The sequence below is a fragment of the Tyto alba genome, unplaced genomic scaffold (genome assembly GCF_018691265.1).
Source record: "Tyto alba isolate M040663 unplaced genomic scaffold, T.alba_DEE_v4.0 Super-Scaffold_1000006, whole genome shotgun sequence".
Taxonomy (NCBI): domain Eukaryota; kingdom Metazoa; phylum Chordata; class Aves; order Strigiformes; family Tytonidae; genus Tyto; species Tyto alba.
Window position 1 is genome coordinate 2,705,044 of NW_024881272.1, and position 20,912 is coordinate 2,725,955.

The following is a 20,912-nucleotide window of genomic DNA, read 5'->3' on the forward strand; positions in this document are numbered from 1 at the left end:
CCCAGTCTCCAAGATATTTTGGAAAGTTTTGTAACAAAAATGCTGGACTAAGGAAGCCAGATACTACTCTTTAACAATCCTAACAAAATGCAAACTTTCAGCCTAAATAGAAGACCTAAAGAGAGAGGAACTGAAATATATTCAGCAGCTTATTTGTGATCTACCACTAAGTGGGAAGCAAAAGTTTTATAAAAGTAAAAATCATGGTAATATGCAGAATTCACTGTCAATAGAAAAAATAATGTTACGCCAGATACTTGATACTAATGAAGTGTACAAACTAGAGTGAAGAAGATAAAAAAAAAAGATTGAAAGAGGCTTGCATCTCACTTGACTGAAATTACAAAGATACTACTTCAGCATGGCTAAAAGTTGGTTTGTGAACAGGACACATGGTGAGATGTGGGTGAGCAGAATTTAGCATGCAGGAAGATGTGGTCAGTACTGGCACTCTCACCAACTTGTCACGCAGTTACGATCAAATTCCCTGCTGTGACTGTACAAGCAATGCAAAACCGACTTTTGTATGGGTTCTAGTGTTCAAATGCAGTGAGACAAAGACACGTCAACCAGTGAAGGAATTAGAGGGGGAAAACATAGCTTAAAATCATGAAGTCCAGGATTTTTAAATCAGGCCAAAAGTTATAATTCATAAACAAACAGCAACACATTGCTTTGGCCCCAAAACAACACAGCAAGATGTCAAAAAATATTAATTTCAGAAATACGACATAGCCACACCACACATTTTGCAAATATTTAAATGTTACGATTATTACACCAAGATCTCCATGCAAACTGGCTTGCCTGTTGCACTTCCTACAACAATTGAGAGAAACACTGGTATGTCTCTGTACGGTTTCTATTTACAGTAAGCTGGTGAGTATTCTGTGTCGCTATCAGGCCACATTCCAGTAACTTTCCTCTAGAAAGACAAAGAAATTACTGGGGGGGGAGGGAAGAGAAGACTGTACAATGGAATTTTCCACTTAGCCCACTTGAAATCAGCTTCACTGAGCATTTTTCTTCAAGGCAAACAAAGCCTATGCAGTAGAGATTCCCAGAACCCTCAAGAACACCCTGCTACAAAAACCCTCCAAAGAAAACAGTAAAACAATGAATGCTTTTCAGTGTTTATCCATCTCTTCCATTCTACCAGACTTACACTTCCATGAGCTCATCAAATAAACATGAACTGACATGAATGTGAGTTATCATTCACAGGCTGCATACGCGCAAGTCAGCTGAAGGCAAGGGAAGCTGACAGCACTCGGCACCTTAGAGAAAAGAAACTTATAGGAACGTTATGTATAGTAATGCTGTAAGACATCCTGCATCAGGCCTGCTAGTTATTGACAAAAATAACAGTTACTAAACCAAACCCCAGTATTTTCTGGGAAAAATACTATTTTATCATGACAACATTACACATTAATGGCTCCAAATAGCTATTTAAAGAGCCTGCTGTACCAGCCCTTGTCTAAACATCTTAGCAGGATCACCCACTACCACACTTGGTCTATGCCCTCTACAATACCAAAGGTTCTACTGACTGAAGGTTTCCACTGGATCAGAGATCTCTGTTTTGCAAAATAAATTCCAGCTCCTCTGTTTAACTTCCCTGTTGGTCTCAGCTCTGCCTTCACATCTTTGTTGCAACAGATTATTACCAACATGCCACTCAGCTGTACATACTACACCCACTGCTGTACAGTAATGCTGGTTTTAATTAATGAGTATTATCATACGGGGTTGCAGCTTCATGCATTTGAGCATTAGATGTAACAGATTCACATTAATTTCATATGGTTTCCCGGGGCTGTAGTTTTCTTTTGACTTAAACCAGCTTAAATTCACGCCAATGCCAAAAGAAATACCACTATTCCCCCGACCCCTCAACTCTTGTTATCTTCCTTTCACCAACAGTGGCATTTATAGGCGGTGTGGTCAATCAGCTGGGAACTGATCTGGCTGAAAACTAACCTGACCAGGAAAACACAAACCCCCCACCTTTCCAGGTCACCTATACACTCATTCACCTGCTTCATCAGGCCCAAGGGAGGGTGAAGCTATGAGCAACAAGAAGCAGAAAACAGGATGGGAGTCCAGCTACGGGCATCTCCCAAACTTCTATCCGACTGAAATAACCTAACTGAAGCCAGTTACACTGCCATAGTTCCTTTTCAGAAAAGAAACAAACCACAAAATGGAAGTAGCTGCCAGGTATTCCGAATGACGTCTGAAGAATCTTCATTTTAAACACTAAACAAACAGCAAATTCACTTGTAGAAGTAACTTCTCTTTAAAACCTCAGTTTCTGACCATGTTATCAAATTCACTTCCCCCTCTTCCCCTCCCAAGGACGTATGTTTTGCATAGTAATTTTTAAAATACCAGCAAAGTATACAGTGGGACCCCCTTATCATTTTCTACTGTAACAAAATCTGTCATGTACTTACCTAGAACAGAAAGGTCAAAATCCTTCCTCACTTCTCCTGCAGCGTTGGTCACTACACAAGTGTACTGACCTTCATCTGCTACACTTGTGTGTGTCAGACGGAGCGTCCTGCCCCCTGAGAAGAAAGCCACAAAATGTACAGTCATTAAAGTCCTGCTCCAACCAACATGCTCCCAAATTGTCAAGGCTAACTCTTCAATTTTTTACATTTTGGTTAAATTTACAGCTCCATTTTTTTGACTGTGGTCTATTTTTTAATGTACTTTGTTTTGTTGTACAAACAGTAAGATAAAGTGACTACCTTACTCCTACTCCCAGCATTTCTGCATGCCTGCTCAGGCCCTCAGCTCCTCAGTGCTTTTAGATCCATGCTTAATATTGACCATACTATTCTTTATAGTCAGTAACTTCCAAACTACCCTGACATACCCTTTTTTTAACTCCACAAATTACACTTCAGTGAATTTAGAGGCATTCAGACATTTCCTGAGAATTTCTGGAGAAAGTCAGAGACCAATCAGAACATTCACTGAAAACGTCGACACACATCTGTAGGGTCTGTGCAGAGAAAAATCGAACATGCTCCACACAATCTACACACAGGGGTACAGTGCACACGTAATTCATCCGTCAGCGCAGACACCTTGGATGTGGCAGGAACGCTGAGTTTGCAATACGTAGGATTTGTGCACATCCTGTTATGCAGAAAATTTTGACAGAATAAAGAGTCTGACAGCAGGGTTTTTGTTCGTGTAAGAACTTTGCTATACTGAGAATCTAGACGACTACACAGGAAAAATACTGAAGCCTATTCAGAGGTGGGGGAAGCGTACACATAAAAATAAGTTATCTTTATAAACACATACAAACACTCCTTAAGGACATTTTCACATATACTGATAAGGAATAAAATTCCACTCCTCTCCCAGCATTTGTATTAATTGTGCCATCAATGATAACAACAGCTGACAACAGTACTGGTTTACATGTAATGTTTTAAAATAACAAATTTCTCATATCACTATAGCCAAGCAATTGTCAGAATACATTTGCACAAGCACTCTGATTTAAAAAGAAGATTTGCAAGCATGTTTGACCAAAGCACCAAGAATATCCCTACTTTCCCATAGCGGAATAACTTCTCTTTGCTTCCTTATCGGCAAAGGAATAGCAAAACAAACATCAGTGAGCATTTAAGTGAGAAAACAGAAGTGGTGGCCACCCTTCAGCTTCTTCCAGTTTCCCATTAGCAACTCCCACGTTAGCAATCATTACCGCACAGTACAGCACATCTGAACTGTGCATCTCCTGCCTCAGATATCCACAAGGTCTCGTTACTGGGATATATCCCAGAAATTTATGTTCCTGGTCAGGTACTTTGAAGGAAGAAACTGCTGACTTGGTTAAAGGGTGTGCCCAAGGAATTCCATACCTGCTGGAGGGAGGACTGTGAGACTAAGGCAGGCTCGGTTCCTGCAGCCTCATGTCACCCTGATCCCTCCTCCCACCCACACCTTGAACAAAGACATACAAGAATAAAATGAAGCCGACAGCTGTCTGCAGGAGATGGTAACTTTCCCTGGTATCACACACCATAGCACACCCAAGGCCCCAGTGCTGAGACAGGATATTATTTTCTACACTTAGCTAAACTTAGTAAAAAGTTTTCTCCTTCCTAAAGCTAGCATGCAGCTTATTGCACGGTCTGCAAGGAAAGCAGATGTAGTATGGTGGCATTTTTTTCTTTTCTTTTTTTTTTTTTTTTTTCCCTAAAGGATATGTAGGAAGCATTGTCAAAAGGAAACATCAGCATAGTATCTGAGTTAACAGATTCAAAGTTGCCAGCAGTGTGTCCACACATCTAAATCATCTGCAATGCCAAGTATGTTTTCAATCAACAGAACCAAAATCTTCTATTGGCAAAATATTTTACCTCCTAAATTAGTCAAAGAGGGGGAATTTTGTTGGTGGTGGTGGTTTTTCACAGCTGTACAAGCACAAATAAAGTTCCAAATGCCATGTTGGTTACAGTTCACTACCACAATGTGTAGTTTTCTGAAGAGCTGCACAAAAGCACAAAGTTTGCAGGAAAACAAAGCACTAAGCTCTGGCCTGTTTCCCCACTCCCACTGCAGCGAACATTCAGAGACAATAAACATCTTTTTGTCTCTCAACCCTTCCTGACTCTGCAGTCTGGGTGGTGATATTAGTGTGGGTGTAGAAATCAAGAGACAGAACAGAAACAATCAAGCCCAGAAGACATTATATTTGTTAATGGCAACTTTGCAGAAAAAGGAATGCATACCAACTCAGTCAGATTTATACCAGGTGATAATCAGACACCCACGCCTTTTTTCCACGCCCCATATGTAAAAATGGGAAAGCAGAAGACAGGACTACCTGTAATGTTAAAAGCTACACTGATGAAAAAAAAATCCTGAAAAATTTCAGCTTCAAATCCAGTCTTAACTGAGCTTCTAAACACCTTCCAGTTCCTTTACCTGTCTGATAGTTTTCCTATGTTCATGCTTTAGGATGGTTTGGCTTTGCATGTTGGCTGTATCAGAGTATTAGAAGCTTCATCAAAACTTATTTTCATGAGATTTCTAGCTGTGAGTGGCAAACCCAAGATCAAAGAAACATCTCGGTTGTTTTCTATACATCTAGTTTGTAACCAGATCCTTAATTACTTCTACGGACTCCACAAAGCTGATCCCCAGACACGAGAAGTCATGGCAAAACTTACTGCCTGCTTGGTATGCATTTTCTGTTTGTAATCTCAAGGGCTGCTAACTCAATTTCCTATTGCAAATACAAAGCTTTAACATCACTGCAGCTGCCAGTCAAGTACTCTCACTTCCCTGTGGTATTGCAGGAGGATGGTTTACAGGACCAGGCACTGAGCCCCTCCTATTTCAGACACCTCTGTCAATTACTACTGTCATAAAAGGCATCTGAACTACTTCTTTCTAGGTTACTCCACCTTGAAAATCAAGATCCCTGAGGAACGGGATCTGTTTCTCTGCTCGCCTGTCGTACGTTTCTCCAGATCCCTTGGGCTAGTCTTCTTGCTAATGCAGCATTCTGTCCTGTCATTGACTGACCACCTAATTCCAGCTTTTCTTAGATGACATTCTGAAGATCAGATTCAGTTAGCTCCAAGGCCAGGTAGTATTCACATGCATTGATTTCTGAGGCTCATTAATAGGTTTCCCCATTGTTTTATACACAGACCCACAGAAAAGAAAGATGTGGGTTTTTTATTGTCATTTGTAGTTATTCTCTCAAAGATCTGCCCTCTTCAAAAAGTAAAACAACTGTGAAGAGGAAGAGGTAGAAAAAAACTAATCAAATGAGAGCTAATGCAGTACACATACTGGCACTGACAAAGCAAGATGCTATCATCTGACATATTTCTGGTAATAAGCACTGGACTAAGATACACTAACAGCCAGAATTATGGCTTTATTCCATGTCACACACCAAATGGTTACCATGCCTTTGGCACATACACATAAAGTTTGGTAACAACTTGAAAAGTTTCCGTTAGCTATTCACCAGGCACTCCAGCCAATCTGACCCCATTTACTAAAAAGCTCGGCATTGCCTAATGGTTTCTCTTCTCTCCTTGTCTCTACCTTTAAACCAAACCTTCTTTCATGTGAAATACCTGCGCTGTTACCTGAGAGGATTTTTACCTGAGAGGATTCGCACTGAGTTGTTCAAAGTGACAGGCCATCCGTTCTTGAGCCATGTTATTGACGGCAAGGGAATTCCTGAAGCTTCACAAACCAGAGAGATGGGGTTTTTCTCCACAATGCTGATGTTTTCAGGCATCTGCAGGTAATCAGCAATACTCGGGGGAACTACAGAAAAGATTAAAGAAAAGCCATATTTTGGAACAAATGAAAATTAATTTTGCTCTCAAAACGTTCTGTCATCCAAATAACAATTCACCGAAGCTAAGGTAAGCTTGGCAAGGAAACAAATAGAAAATTGAGAAATTTAATAATGTGTATTAGTGACAATTTCTTACCATGTAAGAAATATTAAATTTTATCAGTTCTACTACCTTTATGTTATGGCTTAAGATCCACAGAGAATAACAGCTGATAGTAGCTCTGTCCATTCTACATTAACTATGATTTCCAGTATCTAATGAAACACTAGGAAAAATTCTAACAGACAGAATCACATGCTTTTTCTAGCAGAAAGAACAAATGCCTATTAAAAACACTACCACAGATTTATTTTTAGCTTTTCTTTGCTAGGGGTAAGAATATTTCCACTTTGGAAGCAGTCCTGCAGTTCTACAGTTCATACTTAGAACATAAAGCCTGGGGTCAAGAACTGACCAACATCCTCCAGCACTCTGAGCAGCTTGAGGAGGTTTGAATTTTCTCATTACTACCCGTAAGTTTGATAATGCAGCACAGCAACTACTCCAAATAAAACAAACACAACTGGTAAATAATTTTAGCCTCTCGTTTTCAATAATGAGAACTCCTGTGTTTACTTTCATGGTAAGACACGAATATTCAGTGTTTGAAGAAGCGTAGAAAGTCATACACAAAAGCATTACAGTGGCTGTCAGATAACATGACGTTCTGATCAATGTCATTAAGTCAAATTATGGAGATGAATTATAGTTGGAGGTACCATCTTTAAATTCTCCTGATTGTGCAAAATGAGAGAACCTGATACTTCGATACTTGAGATACTGACAATCCTCAGGTAACTGTCCCCTGGTAGCAGCCGTTAGCAGGGTGTTCTTGGTTAAACCTTGATTTCTGTCTCCCACAACAGAGTATTTTCCACCATGACATCACTCCAGTATCGTATAAAATTACACCGTATCTTGGTTTTCTCCTCTTGGGAGATGGAGCAACTGAGGATTTGTAATAACAGGGACAGAGGTAAGACTTTAAAATATACAGGAGTTATAAAATAGGGTTCGGATTTTTCTAACACCACAGTTAAAACTGCATCACGTGTAAAGCCTGCAATAGCTAAAAGGTGGTGCACTTAACTACACAATTATTTCTTGGAAGTCCTTGTGTGCTTTTAAAGGTCTAATTTGCTTCTGTTACACCTGCCCCATTTTGCACATACTCACCATGAACATTTAAATCGTATTTTCTGTCAGACAGCCCTGCCACATTGGCAGCAACACAGACATAGCGGCCAGTGTCTGACACCTGGGCGTTTTTCAGTTGAAGCAGCTGACCATCATGAAGTATCAGCACGTCCCCTCCACTGACCAGCGGACGGCCATCCTTCATCCACGTTATTGCGGGATCTGGAATGCCCTGTACCTTGCACTCCAAGGAAATTTCATTTCCTTGGGCGATGACAACTTCTGACGGGTGGCTGCCACTATTTAATATAGTTGGTCGAACTACGAAAAGAAAGAGACACACAGTACGGAAGTCAACTGGAATCTACGTTTCAGGATCTTCACCTGTTTCTGAACAGGACAACAACCAAGTCTGCCAGATGAGCATTTTAATAAAGACCAGCTGTTGCAGGTTACTGCTGGCAAATCAGTTACGGGCACTCTGCAATTCATAGCATTTTACACAGGACCAAGAAAAGATGAATAACCACTTCCCCCTCTCCATGCCATAAAGTAAAAATGTTTTTTAAAATGTAACTTACAGTAAATTTTAAAAGTGCAAACAGAAGGAAAAAAAAAGTAAAAAAGACTGACCCAAATGTTATCAATCCCTACAGATTTTTGAAGATTTTCTCTTTCATGGGATTGTTTAAAAATACCTCCTTTTATTATTGACCAAAATAAAGAAGTAGCAGTAAAATCTAAGGGAAATCTGAGTTCTAATAGTTGTCATCACTACTACAGTTTGGTGACAAGAAACATTACACTACCTAAAGAGATTACACCCCTCTAATCATCGGTGGACAAATGGACTTTCAACAAGTGTATGCAATGTCTTGGTCAAGCTCCAAGTCCAAATTGACAAAATTTTAATTATTTAACATTCGCCTCAGAGTACCCTAAATTGTCCTATAGCTAGACATTACCCTCCGAAAATCCTGCAGCTTAGCATCACTGCACTGATAACTCTTTCATAGCGTTACCCTATTGCAGAACTGGTAAACTATGAACCAAATTTTTCATGGTAACTTACTGTATACTAGCAAACTGTATTCTTTCTTTGCACTTCCAGCTACATTTGAAGCAATGCAAGTGTAAGATGCAGCATCAGATTTTTCAGCAATTGAAATTTGTAGCTGCCTGCCTCCAGATAATATCCGCACTCTTCCTGAAAGGTCAGCCGTCAGTGGGGAGCCTGCAGGAGACATTCAGATACAAACACAGAAAATGGCAAAGAGCTTGCTCACACGGTGTGAAGTCCAATGGCTCGTTTAAAAATTACGGAGCCACAAAACTGTCTGCTTTGGAATTGCTCTATCAGAGTTTTTCCAGACATCAGAAACTTCACGCAAGCAGATTCTGGACACTTCCCATATGAACTGCTGACTTCACAACATACAGCAACCCGAGCTAAAACACAGTATCTCTCACCACACTCATATCCATCCAGAAAGTTTTGGACACTTCGACTGAGCAGCAAATTCAACACTTTTACTAAAATCTGACTCATTGTTCAATATATAAGCGCCTCACCCAGCACAGCCAGTGCTTAGAAACATATAATTTGGTTTTCACAGCCAGACCATCTGTGTATTGTGTGTCACACAGCACATGTGCATAAAATTCTGCCCAGGAAATCTTCAGCAGAAATTTGACAGCAAAATAATATTGCATTCTCTTGAGCAGAATTTTCAATCTCAGAGACCTCAGATTAGGCAACCATCTTCATCCTTACAAACTGCAGGGGGATGTCAGGACAGAAGGAACACACCTGCCACTGATAACTCTTACAAGCTGAATTTTTATTTCCCACTTGTACATTTAAAACCCTCTCTATGAACACGTGCACCAAACATCAAACATGATGAAAAATGTGGCTCTCAAGTAACGTTCAAAACTATACTACTTTCTAACTGCTTTTTTAGACTTTCCAACAGGTTTAAATTTCCCTTCAGCCATTTAAGTGTATACATTTTAGCCTTGCAGGACATTATTAGAACATGCCATACAATACCTTTTTGGCTTCCAAGAGAAAGGGTTTAAAAAGAACTTGATAAACTTAATTTTCTCTGAAAATTTTATATAATAGAAAAAGTGCTCTGTAATTAAAATCTGCTCTTTCCACTAGCCAAAAGTAGTTAAGGTAGGCACATGACACACTGAATTGTGCTGTCTAGAGAAAAGCACAGATGAATACCTAAGACTGATTAGTAACACAAGAATTACCACACTGGAGGAGTTCAACACCATATTTTGTCTCATATTCAGTCTCCAACAGCATCCGTGCTATAAAGAAGGTGCTAAAAAAACCCTGCTTTTGTCTACTGATTCATAAGAAGGTGTTTGTCAACGTTACTTGAACCCCTAAAGCAAAAAGGTGTGCAGAATACTCTTAAATATTAAGATGGGATGAGAGAAAGGTTCAGTAAATCCCAACAGCAATTACTACAACTCGATTCATTTTCATCACTTGGCAACATGCCATGGCTGCAAATTTTAAAATAACTCAGTGACTCCGTCTATGTTATGCAGTGGATCACAGGGCAGAGACCCTCAACTCCAACACCCCAGGACTTCACAGTGACTCACAGTCCTGCTGGCTGGGATCCACATGTCAGTCGTGATGCTGCCTTGCTGCACCGTGGTAAATAAGCATATTGGTAAGTGCTTCACTGTCCATTTTTAAGTCAGCTCAGGAATCTCTGCACTGTGCTTCTCTTGCACACCTTTAGGAATAACACCACCTAACCCAAGCAGAGGTGAGTTAGGGAGAAGGGAACAATCTACTACTGTAGTTCATTTCACTTCGTACCGAGACTGTCTAGATACCTGCATGCTTGAGCTCCTTGGCACACAACATCCAAAATGTTCACAGGAAAAAAAAATACAAAAAACTGGCAGGTTAAAATGATCACGTTTGCTTTTATAAAAAGTACAATGGAGAGTTACCCACCATTCTTCCTCCAGGTAAGACTGGGTGGCGGGATGCCACTAGACTCACATATCAGGCTTATCAAGCTCCCTTCAGTTACTGTCAGCTGAGAGATGTCGTCTGAGCCATGAATACTTGGTGACACTGAAAAGACATGCCAAATAATTGCAAATCATACAAATTTGTCCCGTTATGCTCTGAAGCAATTACAAGGATTGCAGTCTCTTGCTGACAATGCAAACCAGACCCTGGGCAGGGAATAATATACTTGTGAATGACTGCCATCTATCCGGCCAGCCCCGGAGGTCTGGTGCATGCAGAGGCTCTATTTTTGACTGACTTTTCAATGGACTTCACAGAACAAAGCCGTTTCTTCTGAATTCCGTAAACCAACTCCAACTCTAAGAGCCAGTCTCATTCATGGCCTTGGCTAATAAACCTACAGATAGCACCATCAGGTGGAAGGCGATTTTTAAAATTCAGCCCAAGTTTTCCCTTTGAATTTCTCCCGTATCAACACACTGCCACATCCAACACTAAGGACCCCATCCCTTCAGCTGCCCTACTGCAGCAGAGTGCCAGCTTTGCTCCACAGCTCTGTGACCGTAAACCAATGGCAAAAAGGGACCACTGTTTTCACTCTGATTCTCAAAGTCTTAAAGAACATCAGTTCAATGACTAGGGAAAGGATAATTGCCTTCTTGAAATCGGAGAACCATTTTCATCAGATGAAAATAGCATAGGTAGAGATCAAAAAAAAAAAAAGCAGAGAATGTAGGCTGAAGCTCCTGAATAAAATCTCACTAGTGAATAACTTACGCAGCACATTTTTAATGCATGTGACAGTAGACAGCTTCTCCTTCTTACGCTTCAAAAGCTTTATTTAGCAGCAACCAGATGTATGGGTTTCAGAACGACTGACTGCACCGTATGGGCTTCAGCCTCTCATTTGTCCTGCTTCTAGTCAGAAAGTTTGCACTATTCTCTACAGAGGTACCTCTTACAACTAACACACAGGCTGGCTCCTGGAACCAGAGTTAGCTCTCAGGATCTCGTCAATCCTCAGAAGGATAAATTTCCCGGATTTAAAACTTGAAAATATGACAAAGCAGGACTTCTGGTCCCTGGGTGTAAACAAAGACTATCATTCTAAACAGTTATCCACAGATGACTTTCACAGTCAACTTTTGGTTTCTATTAGGCTTATTCCATTAACACTGCTAACTAGCATAGAATTATCCCTCCTCTCAAAATCTTACTGAAATGGTCTCAGTCCACAAAAGAACAAATCCATATCCCTCCAGCAGCAAAGGTCCTCTGCAACACTGCAGATCTTACAAATCTGGGGAGGGAGAGATGAGAGCTGAAGATGACATGCACAGTAAATGGGCATATGTTTTAGCATGGGAAAACTGCATGGTCTTGCATGGCACTACAATATCCATGTCGAATTTAAACATCAGAAATGTTTCTTTTTAATAAATAATGACAGGATTCTGTACTAAAAATTGCAGTTTTATCATTACAAACCCTGTTAGATAATTCTAGTCTTGTGATTTCAAAGCAAGAAATTAATTTGTGATAGCAAAAAAGGGCACATTTCAACTTGCAGATGGGGAGAAAAATGACAGTGCAGAAAAAAACAGCCAAAATCACTTATTAAAACAAGTGTCCTAAGCCACGTTCATCACCTAGCCAGAGAAAAATTTTACTAAAGTTATTTTTATGATTCAGCGCTGATAACTTTGCAGAGCAAATAAAGCTAGGTAAACCAGCTTTTATTATCTGAATTTCCATGCTTAAAAAAAAAGGAAAGTTGGTAAGTTACTGTAAAATGCATTAGAGTGCACAAATAGGAACTACAGATACAAAAGCAGTTAGTTATAGCTCTAAACTACTATCATGCATGCAAACTCAGCCTCACAAAGGCCTACAAAGTAGCTGGTATTAATTTAGAACCAAACCAAAGCAATTTGAAAAATGTGTGCAATTTCTTAAGACTCTTAAACTACAGCAAATATAATAACATCTCTCTGCATGAACCTCCGCAATTAAGTGTTTATGAACTACAGAGTATTTTAGTGTCTCGCATCATAATTTCACTCTGAGGTCTGTTCCTGTTCCTGGAATAAGCTTAATAAATCTTACCCCAGATATTGACATTATAGTTCTTTTCAGTTTTCCCAGCAACGTTTGTCGCTTCACAAGTGTAACGGCCAGTGTCCTGTACTTGAGCTCCTTCAATCTAGGAAGAAAATGAAAACCTGGTTTTCTTCTTCTTACATTGTTATACATGAAGCTTGCAGGGAGAGGTTGCTCAGGTTTCAGCATTTGTTTTTACATCTGTCTCCCTCAATATTAATAACACAGTATTACTCCCAAAAAATCTGTACACCAGTGTCCAGGTGTCTGTGACCTCCCTCACCGCTCACCCGCTACTCTCTATTGCACCAGAGGGCCTAACGCTACCCAATCCCTAATGGGCACCTGCTGCCTCCACGGTGGGTCTAACTCCCCAGAAAGCACTCGCCACCGGAGCCCGACTGCCCGGTTTACCTTCAGCACGCTTCCATCTTCAGAGATGCTGAGGCCTGGCTTCTTCAGCAAGGGTCGCCCGTCTTTGAGCCACGTCAGCACGGGCGGGGGAACAGCATTGCTCTGGCAGAGCAGCTCCACTGCTTGGCTGATGAGCACGGAGACGTTTTGTTCCTCTCCCATGATGTTTGGTGGAACTACAGCAATAAATCAAAACAAAGGACCTTTGGGCATTGCAGACTTTCCAAGAGTAAACAGACAGTGGAGTTAACAGTCTTCATTTCACAAAAATAAAGTGACGGTGTCTACCTTTCCAACACACAACTTAAGTCCCCTTCATATAACAAAAAGCCTCAGAATAATTTTTGTTACGTACAGAATATCCTCTACACAGGATATATGCTAGTGAGACACCAGCTCCAGAAAAACCATACAGACAAGCCAAGACTAGCAAAAAAATACTTGAAATGTAGCTAGAAAGGAAAATCACCAGTATATAAAGAACAGGGAAGTACCTTCCTGCTAGAAAGAAAAAGAGTTGATGAGTGAAAAGGCTCACGAGATCATAATCAGACTCAGAAGCTGAAAATGTCTGAAACTGTTCTGGACAGTGCCAAGATGGATGTTTGGCTTTAAGGAGAACTCTGACTTTAATAAGAATTTTGTCCAGAGATGGCAAACTACAGAAGACAGAATGAGAACGTGCATGATTGCAGCGAAGTGAATGGGTTAATGGCTTAGGTCATAAGCTACAATTACTTTATTGTCTGTCTGTTTTGCATGGTATCTGCTAGCTAATTATTGCAATTGTTGGCAATGAGCACTATGTTTAGATTCGTACTACAGTTTCAGTGATAACCTCGTTATTACGCTATTATTTCCGAATTATAGGGTAGAAAAATCGGCTTTTGGAATGAAAGTTTTCTGTGTAGAAGAAAAGAAAAAAGGCTTCTGGACATTTAAATTGAAGCCTGTTAGTTGCTCTTGAGCAGTGTCAAGATTTAAGAAAACACCTTTCCCCGCCATTTTGAAAAGCATTTGCATTTCCACAGTCAGAACAACAAAGCAACCGAGAACTAAACCTTGGAACACAGCAAGTCAGCAATTCTCCATAGGGAAGGTGCTCATGGCTGGAGTCTAAATGAACACGGAGGAAATATCAGATTGACAGGATGAGCTTAAACGAAAAGATTAAAGACGCAAAACTGTTTGCCATCTACTGCTCTGTGTCGGTATTCACGGCTGAACTGAATGCCCCTTGGTAACGGCACACCGCACCATCGGTCAGAGGCAGTTGCCCGAGACTCCTCAGGTGGCTTTGAGCTGCTGACAGATCACTGCCACATTTTAAAGCGTCTTGGTGTCAGACGCAGCCCGACAGCGGTGTGGGCTCTCCCGCTGCTCACCACCAGCTCCCTGCCAGCCCAGAGCCCGTGGGACAGCACTTGGAGGCGCTTGTGGCGCACGCCACGGCGTGTCAGGTCCCTTTGCCTGCATCACCAGCTCAGGCGACCACAGCAAACTGCAGACAGCAGAAGTGCTTCCACTGGGCTGCTCAAGCACGATGCAGAAGAGAATTCCTGTTCGTGCCTTTAATGGCATATATGTTCTTAAATCCTTAAAACAGCCCACAGGTATTTCCTTTCCTTCCTTGCAATTTAAAAACATAAAGCATGTTCATTGTAATCTCTTGATATTAATGCCACATTGCATCTGCAATTAGAAGATTTACAAAATTAAAACTCTCCTAGCAATAATTACTTTGCCTGGTTACACGTATCCCGTGGGATTTTTGCCCTGCTGTGTTCTAAGGCTGTTCACCTTTGCCCAAAAAAGTTGACCAAGGCCAAATATAAGAACCTTTACTGTGGCATTTCCTTTGCTTTTTAGTTTTGTAATCCATTACTCCAGAAACTCCATGGCTGATTGCACAAAATATTGGGGTAAGAAGGGAAGCAGTGGGACTTTCTGTGAGAAATATGCGGGGCTTTTCTCTGAACAAAAAGATACTGAATTACTTAGCACACATGAGATTATAAAATGTCCCCAAGTGGTACTCAGAAAACCAGCAATACAAATCTCAAGATGTCCTGGAAAATAACATAAATAATAAAGCTTTGTTTTTCGTGCACAGGAAGTACTAAGCAGAGCAGTTGATTTCACAGTTTGAAAATAACTTAGTTATTTTAAAAGTCTGGTTTCTGTGGATAAGAAATATAGTAACTGAAAAAAAAACAAAAAAATCTGTTTATCTTGCTTTCTTTGTAGTACTCACAAAGGCCCAGATTCTTTACGAGTGTTGTGGAACTGAAAATTGGAAGCTGATCCATTACTGCAGAAAGCAAATTTATTTCCAAATACTTTTCCACCAATTACTTCTCCTCTCAGCTAAATGAATTGAAATGCATTCAAAAGGAAACTGAGTTTATGAAACAGAGACAGACACTAAAGCATTTCTTTCTGAAGGGACAGGGTTTAAAATTAATCTAACGATGCACATGGTAATTATGATACCCAGATTGTTCCAACTCTTAGACTGGCACAGCACACTACACATTTCAAACCATCTCAGCTCCAACTGCACTCCAAATTATTCTCCTCCTGTGACTTCTTAATTTGATTACCTATATGAGTCAAGTCTTAAGAGTAATATTGCTCTTTGGTGACAGCCTCACTCAAGATGGCCCTGCAGCTGAGCTCAACCCCAGCCAGCTTCTAACACAATAGTAACTTTAAACATACCCAAGTTCTAACTTTTTAAATTTCATCTAGCTAAAATGGACAGAGGTTCCAGAACAGAAAAGAGAAACAATAAATATATCCATGCCAGTTTCATGGTTACATATACATAAAACACCTGTCCTCAAACTCCAAAAGGGAATTTGATGTGCCTTGCTGTAGGCATAAAACATTCCAGTCTATATTAACCTTGAGCTTGCTTGCCATGCCAGTGTCCTGACTTTCTGTACTGCCCCTTGCAGATGCAAAAGTAGCCATGACTCAAGTCACGAGTATCCTAACCACAGTGTGTTTACAAGGAAGTCAATTATGAAATCCAAACTCAAAACCAAATAACCTGGCCAGCTGTCCCTATTCCCCTTAGAAGACATCCAAACCTCTAACTTCTCTTGCAAGATTTTCCAGACTTCTGCTTACTGTTGCCATAAAGCTAGAGACTGGCAGACCCAAAACAGTTCTCTCCCCACTGACCCACTGAAAGCAGAAGCAAAGGTTCTTCAATTCCAAAACCCTCTCTCCACATCTGGTACCATAAGATTTCTAAAACTAATGGCAGATCATTGTTCATCCTCATTTCACTGGTGTACAAAATCACTGAGCTGTCCAGGGAAACATAAAACTTGTTACAGTCAAAGTCCCTGGCATTCCTCCCGGCAGTATGCCACACGCTTTGCTATCTGTACATCACCAATGATCAATAAGAAAGCGTCCTGGGTTGAATGAGTGGTGGGGTTATTTTGGTGGCAGGGGAGGGGGCTATAGGGGCATCCCCCTGTGAGAAGCTTCTCGAAGCTCCCCCAGCTCCAAGCCAGCCCCACTTCTGTTTGGAAACCAAGTCAATCAGCTGCACCTCTGCGATAACGTATTTAAGAAGGGACGTGGTGACGTGCAGTGGGGTTTGTGAGGAGGAGTTGCTGCAGCTGCATGAACACCAAGGTCAGTGGAGGAACGGAGGAAGAAAGGAGGGGGGAGGTGTGCCAGAGCAGAGACCCCCCTGTATCCCATGAAGATCTATGGTGGAGCAGACATTGATTTATGGCCTGTGTTTTGTTTCGCACGGATAATCAAGGTTCTGTGCCCGAAGAAGGCGGGGTCTTGTGGGAAAAGGCAGCCCCGCTGCTGTAATTCAGTGCTGGGAGGATTGCAGCGTGCGGGGGTGTCCCACGCCAGAGCAGCTCGGGAAGGGCTGCAGCCGTGGGAGGGAATCCAGTCGGAGGAAGTTAGTGACCCATGACGGAGCAGTGTGGGGAATGCTGCGGCCCATGGGAGGGACTCATGCTGGAGAAAGTTTGTGGAGGACTGTCTCCTGTGAGAGGGGGACCACGATGGAGCAGGGGGTAACAAGTTTTGGACACTCCCCTCACCGAAGATGAAGGAAGTGGCAGCACTGACTGCACCCCCCATTCCCTGCCCCTGCGCCCCTGGGGGAGGAGGTAGAGATATCGGGAGCAGAGCTGAGCCCGGGAAGAAGGGAGGGGTGGGGGGAAGGTGTTCTCAAGATGTGGCAATGCTTCTCACTATCCTACTCTGTTACATGTTGTTAGTGTCTGTAATAAATGTATGGGTTTTTTCCTTCCCCTAACGAGTCTGCCTTTTGCTCATGTCCATAAAGGCTGATTTTTCCCCTTCCCAGTCCTATCTCTAACCCTAAGCCTGGCTCATCTGTCCCTTCTTATTGCTGGAAGAGAAGGGAGAGAGAGTGGCTGCGTGGTGGTTGGCTGCTGACCAGGCTCAAACCATGACAGAAAGCAACGTGAAAAGGCATTTTATACAAGTCGCAGGAAATCCAGACGAAGCTCATACAAATTACAAGAAGTGAGAAGGAAAGATGAATTCATCTGAGTTCAGTCAATAAGACTTCACAATTAACTTATTGACATGATTTGGAAAATTGACAAAGTACAAAAGCTAAAGATACATTCCCTGCTTCTTAAGAGACAGAATTGACTGGTTGGGCTCAATTCAGTGTTGTTGTTAGCACTAAAAACATCACCACCATTTATGCAGGCATAGCAAGGTCTTGAAAATGGAACAGAAACTGGAGAGCTGTATGGCAAACTCCCATTGACGCATTCGGGTTCAATAAAGACAGCTGACCTCTGGCCCCACTAATACCTTTTGCCTGTGGGATCTACATGTTTTTTACACAAAGAAAAACACATAATTTCTCCTATCATTTATAGAAGAGCCTTTGTGTATTAAACTTACAGATTCACTGTCGTACATACATTTCTTCAAGGATACACAGAAGAATATAGATACATACTTTAATACATGCATGCATACAAGTATGTATGTATATTTACTCACATGCACACATCTCATCACTTTGCCTTTCATTATGGGTTGGAACAATCTTTCCTCAATGTTGCAAAGGTCTGGGGCACAATATGTTTAATTAAAACTCCATCAACAGCTTTCATGACCAAAAAAGTAGAGGGATTTGTCAGAAAATCTCACCGTAAATTCTGAGATCGATATCCCTCTGGCTCTCGCCCGCAGCATTCACTGCAACACAAGTGTATTTTCCTGTGTCACTGATCTGAGCACTAGTCAGTGTCAAGACTCGGCCCCCCGACAGAACCTGGAATACAGACACAACACATTGAGAATACAGGCCTCAACGTGAAACAGAAGCAGAGAGAACTACTAGGTTTCATTTCAAAATGAAATACTTGTTTTGCCACTCCTTCCCACCATCCTTCTGTTCCCTACCCTCTTCCCAGCACTCTGGTGTTCTCTCTTGATTGCAGCTGTCTCACTTTGTGCAAGTCCACAGCAAACTCCTGGCCTTCGCACGTCTTCGCAGGATCTGCACATCCTTCCCTCTTACCAGCTTCAAACACCCCGTCACACCTCCTGTCTGTGCCCAGAGCTGTCCACAGAGTATACAAATTTCCCCACTCTCCTTTCAGATAATAGAATTAGCTTTCAAAAAGCAACCAGACCTCTCCTTTAACTCCAAAATATCTCCTTACATCAGTGGTCTTTCTTTTTTTCCGAATCCCTATTTTATGTAAGATGTTACGTGTTCTTGAGCTCTATGAATCTCTTCAGCATAGGAATATGGTCTTACTTCTTGAAACTAAGTGAAAAATTTGTTGATGCAAACTCTTACTCAGTATGAAATCAGTCGAAAGGACCGCCTTATTTCAATATATCCATATTTTCCACTTCACACAGTAATTACTGGAGCTAAACTCGCACCAATAACCTAGAGCAAAAGGCCTTATACTTTCATTCCAAAAACCTCTTATTCTGTTCCATGAAACTGCACCAGTTTAAAAGTCTCCTACCACAACAGGAAACAGCACAGATAGCAGGATTTGATGCCAGCACCTGGAGTCCATTGCTGAAGCTGGAAACAGGGCTACCATCCTTTAGCCATGTCAGAATAGGCGCAGGGATGCCTCTTGCTTCACATTCCAGTCGCACTAAATTATTAACCACGACTGTCACCATGTCACTGCTGCCAGAGATTGATGGTGGGACTGAAAACAAAGGAAACCAAGCTGAAACAGCTACCTGACGGTATTAATCACAATGAAATTAAGTGTGCTGCTTACTTTTGGACATTATTTCTCTTCCTGCAAGGCACTACATTGTTGAAAAGATTTCTCATGTTACTCCTTACTGAACTCTTGTCATTTGTTCGCTTTCTGCCAAATCTTTCCTCACCTAAGCAGTCAGATAACTTCAATGAAACTGCTGTGAGCAAGGTAGGCAGGACTGGGCCCACAGCCCGGAGGACAGCTGTGAAACCCAGGAATCACAGCATAAAACCGGAAAATATTCCCTCAGACTTCTATAATATTCCATTTAGGCCTTGTGAATGGCATTAAGAATGGTGGGGATTAAAGAAATGTTTGTCATATAAACTGCATAAAGCAGTAATAAATTAGCCTTGCAGAGCATATGTGAACATTTACTAGATTAGACTGTGTAACATCTGCTGTCTGATGATAAAAAACATCTTAGTGGAACATCTCAAAACACTTACTACAGAGATACCGTCTTGCAAATTTTGTAGAGCCATGTTAAAAAGGGAGACAAGAAGTATTTAAAAAGGGAGAGGTTTCATTTATCAGGAGAATCAAAACCACTTTATTTGCTCCTTCCACTAATAACTTGGTATTAAAGGTTTACAGTCAGCATCAGTACCAAAATTAAGACTTGAAGTCACTCCAAGAAAGAGGTAAGAATGTTGTGATCTACTCATACATATCCTACGTAAGGAAAAAAATTGCATATAAATTTTGTACTTAAAATAAGATTCATTAATAAATTCAGCAACCTCTAACAGCCTGTAACTCAGGCTACCTACTCTTAAATAAATTCCAGTAATAGCAGAAATGGCAGGAAAAAAGCAAATGTAAATTTTCTAACCTTTTTTTCCCCACACACATGCACACAGTTCCCCTATTTCGCTGCAATAACATCCATTGTTCTCAAATGCCTAAAGAAGTTATAGTGGTGGGAAAGGAGTAGAAAAAAATAATACAAGGAAATCATACAAATACGCTGAATTGGAATTCAACTGCTTCCTTCAGTAGGCCTGCCTAGTTTCACTTAATCTTAAGCCTGCAGTATCAGGCACTGTTTTTAATGCAAAAGTGCTCTGATAATTTCTACCATAGCTACTGCACCCACGACATCATGAACAAAAGAAGCTGTTGAATATGACCCATAATCGACCAAAACAGGTGCTCATTCACAGTGCCAACTGCCATACGGAAGTCCACAGCCAGCTTTCAGTAAATGCAGAATAACTTTTTGTACTTGGCACTTCAGAGTCTGTTCCCCATTAAGTAGTGATTCTTGCTTCCACTATCAAGAGGGGAAAAACTCTCAAGTTTTCTCTTCTCAAATTCATAAACTCTAAGTAAACTGGATGATAAACTTGTTCACAAGAAATCCAAAAAGCACTTTATTGTAAGCCTGGCACAACACAAGCTGAATTAAGTAGGTTCATGGATAAGTGTTTCAGCTTCCTTTGATGCAATTAATTCTGGCTGCAACTGCCTATATTCTGTTCTGGAAGGGAAAGCCATTCTATGTGTGTAAGTCAGAAAGTGTTAGTTCCCTAGAAAACTCCACACATAGCTGCTGAAATTCCACCACCCATAAAAAGA

The 20,912-nt window shown here is 41.1% G+C and overlaps 1 protein-coding gene across 2 annotated transcripts in view; it reads right to left on the minus strand.

Moving 5' to 3' along the window:
• Positions 1–20,912, minus strand: part of HMCN1 (hemicentin 1) — a 205,091-nt gene that overhangs the window by 69,013 nt on the left and 115,166 nt on the right. For both annotated transcript variants that reach the window (XM_042805977.1, XM_042805972.1), the window contains exons 39-47: positions 19,120–19,271; positions 18,241–18,364; positions 13,063–13,238; positions 12,655–12,751; positions 10,528–10,650; positions 8,608–8,769; positions 7,575–7,856; positions 6,157–6,324; positions 2,460–2,573 (exon numbers count right to left, since the gene is read on the minus strand). In XM_042805977.1, the coding sequence (XP_042661911.1) occupies positions 2,460–2,573; positions 6,157–6,324; positions 7,575–7,856; positions 8,608–8,769; positions 10,528–10,650; positions 12,655–12,751; positions 13,063–13,238; positions 18,241–18,364; positions 19,120–19,271 (1,398 nt within the window). The remainder of the gene's footprint in view (positions 1–2,459; positions 2,574–6,156; positions 6,325–7,574; positions 7,857–8,607; positions 8,770–10,527; positions 10,651–12,654; positions 12,752–13,062; positions 13,239–18,240; positions 18,365–19,119; positions 19,272–20,912) is intronic.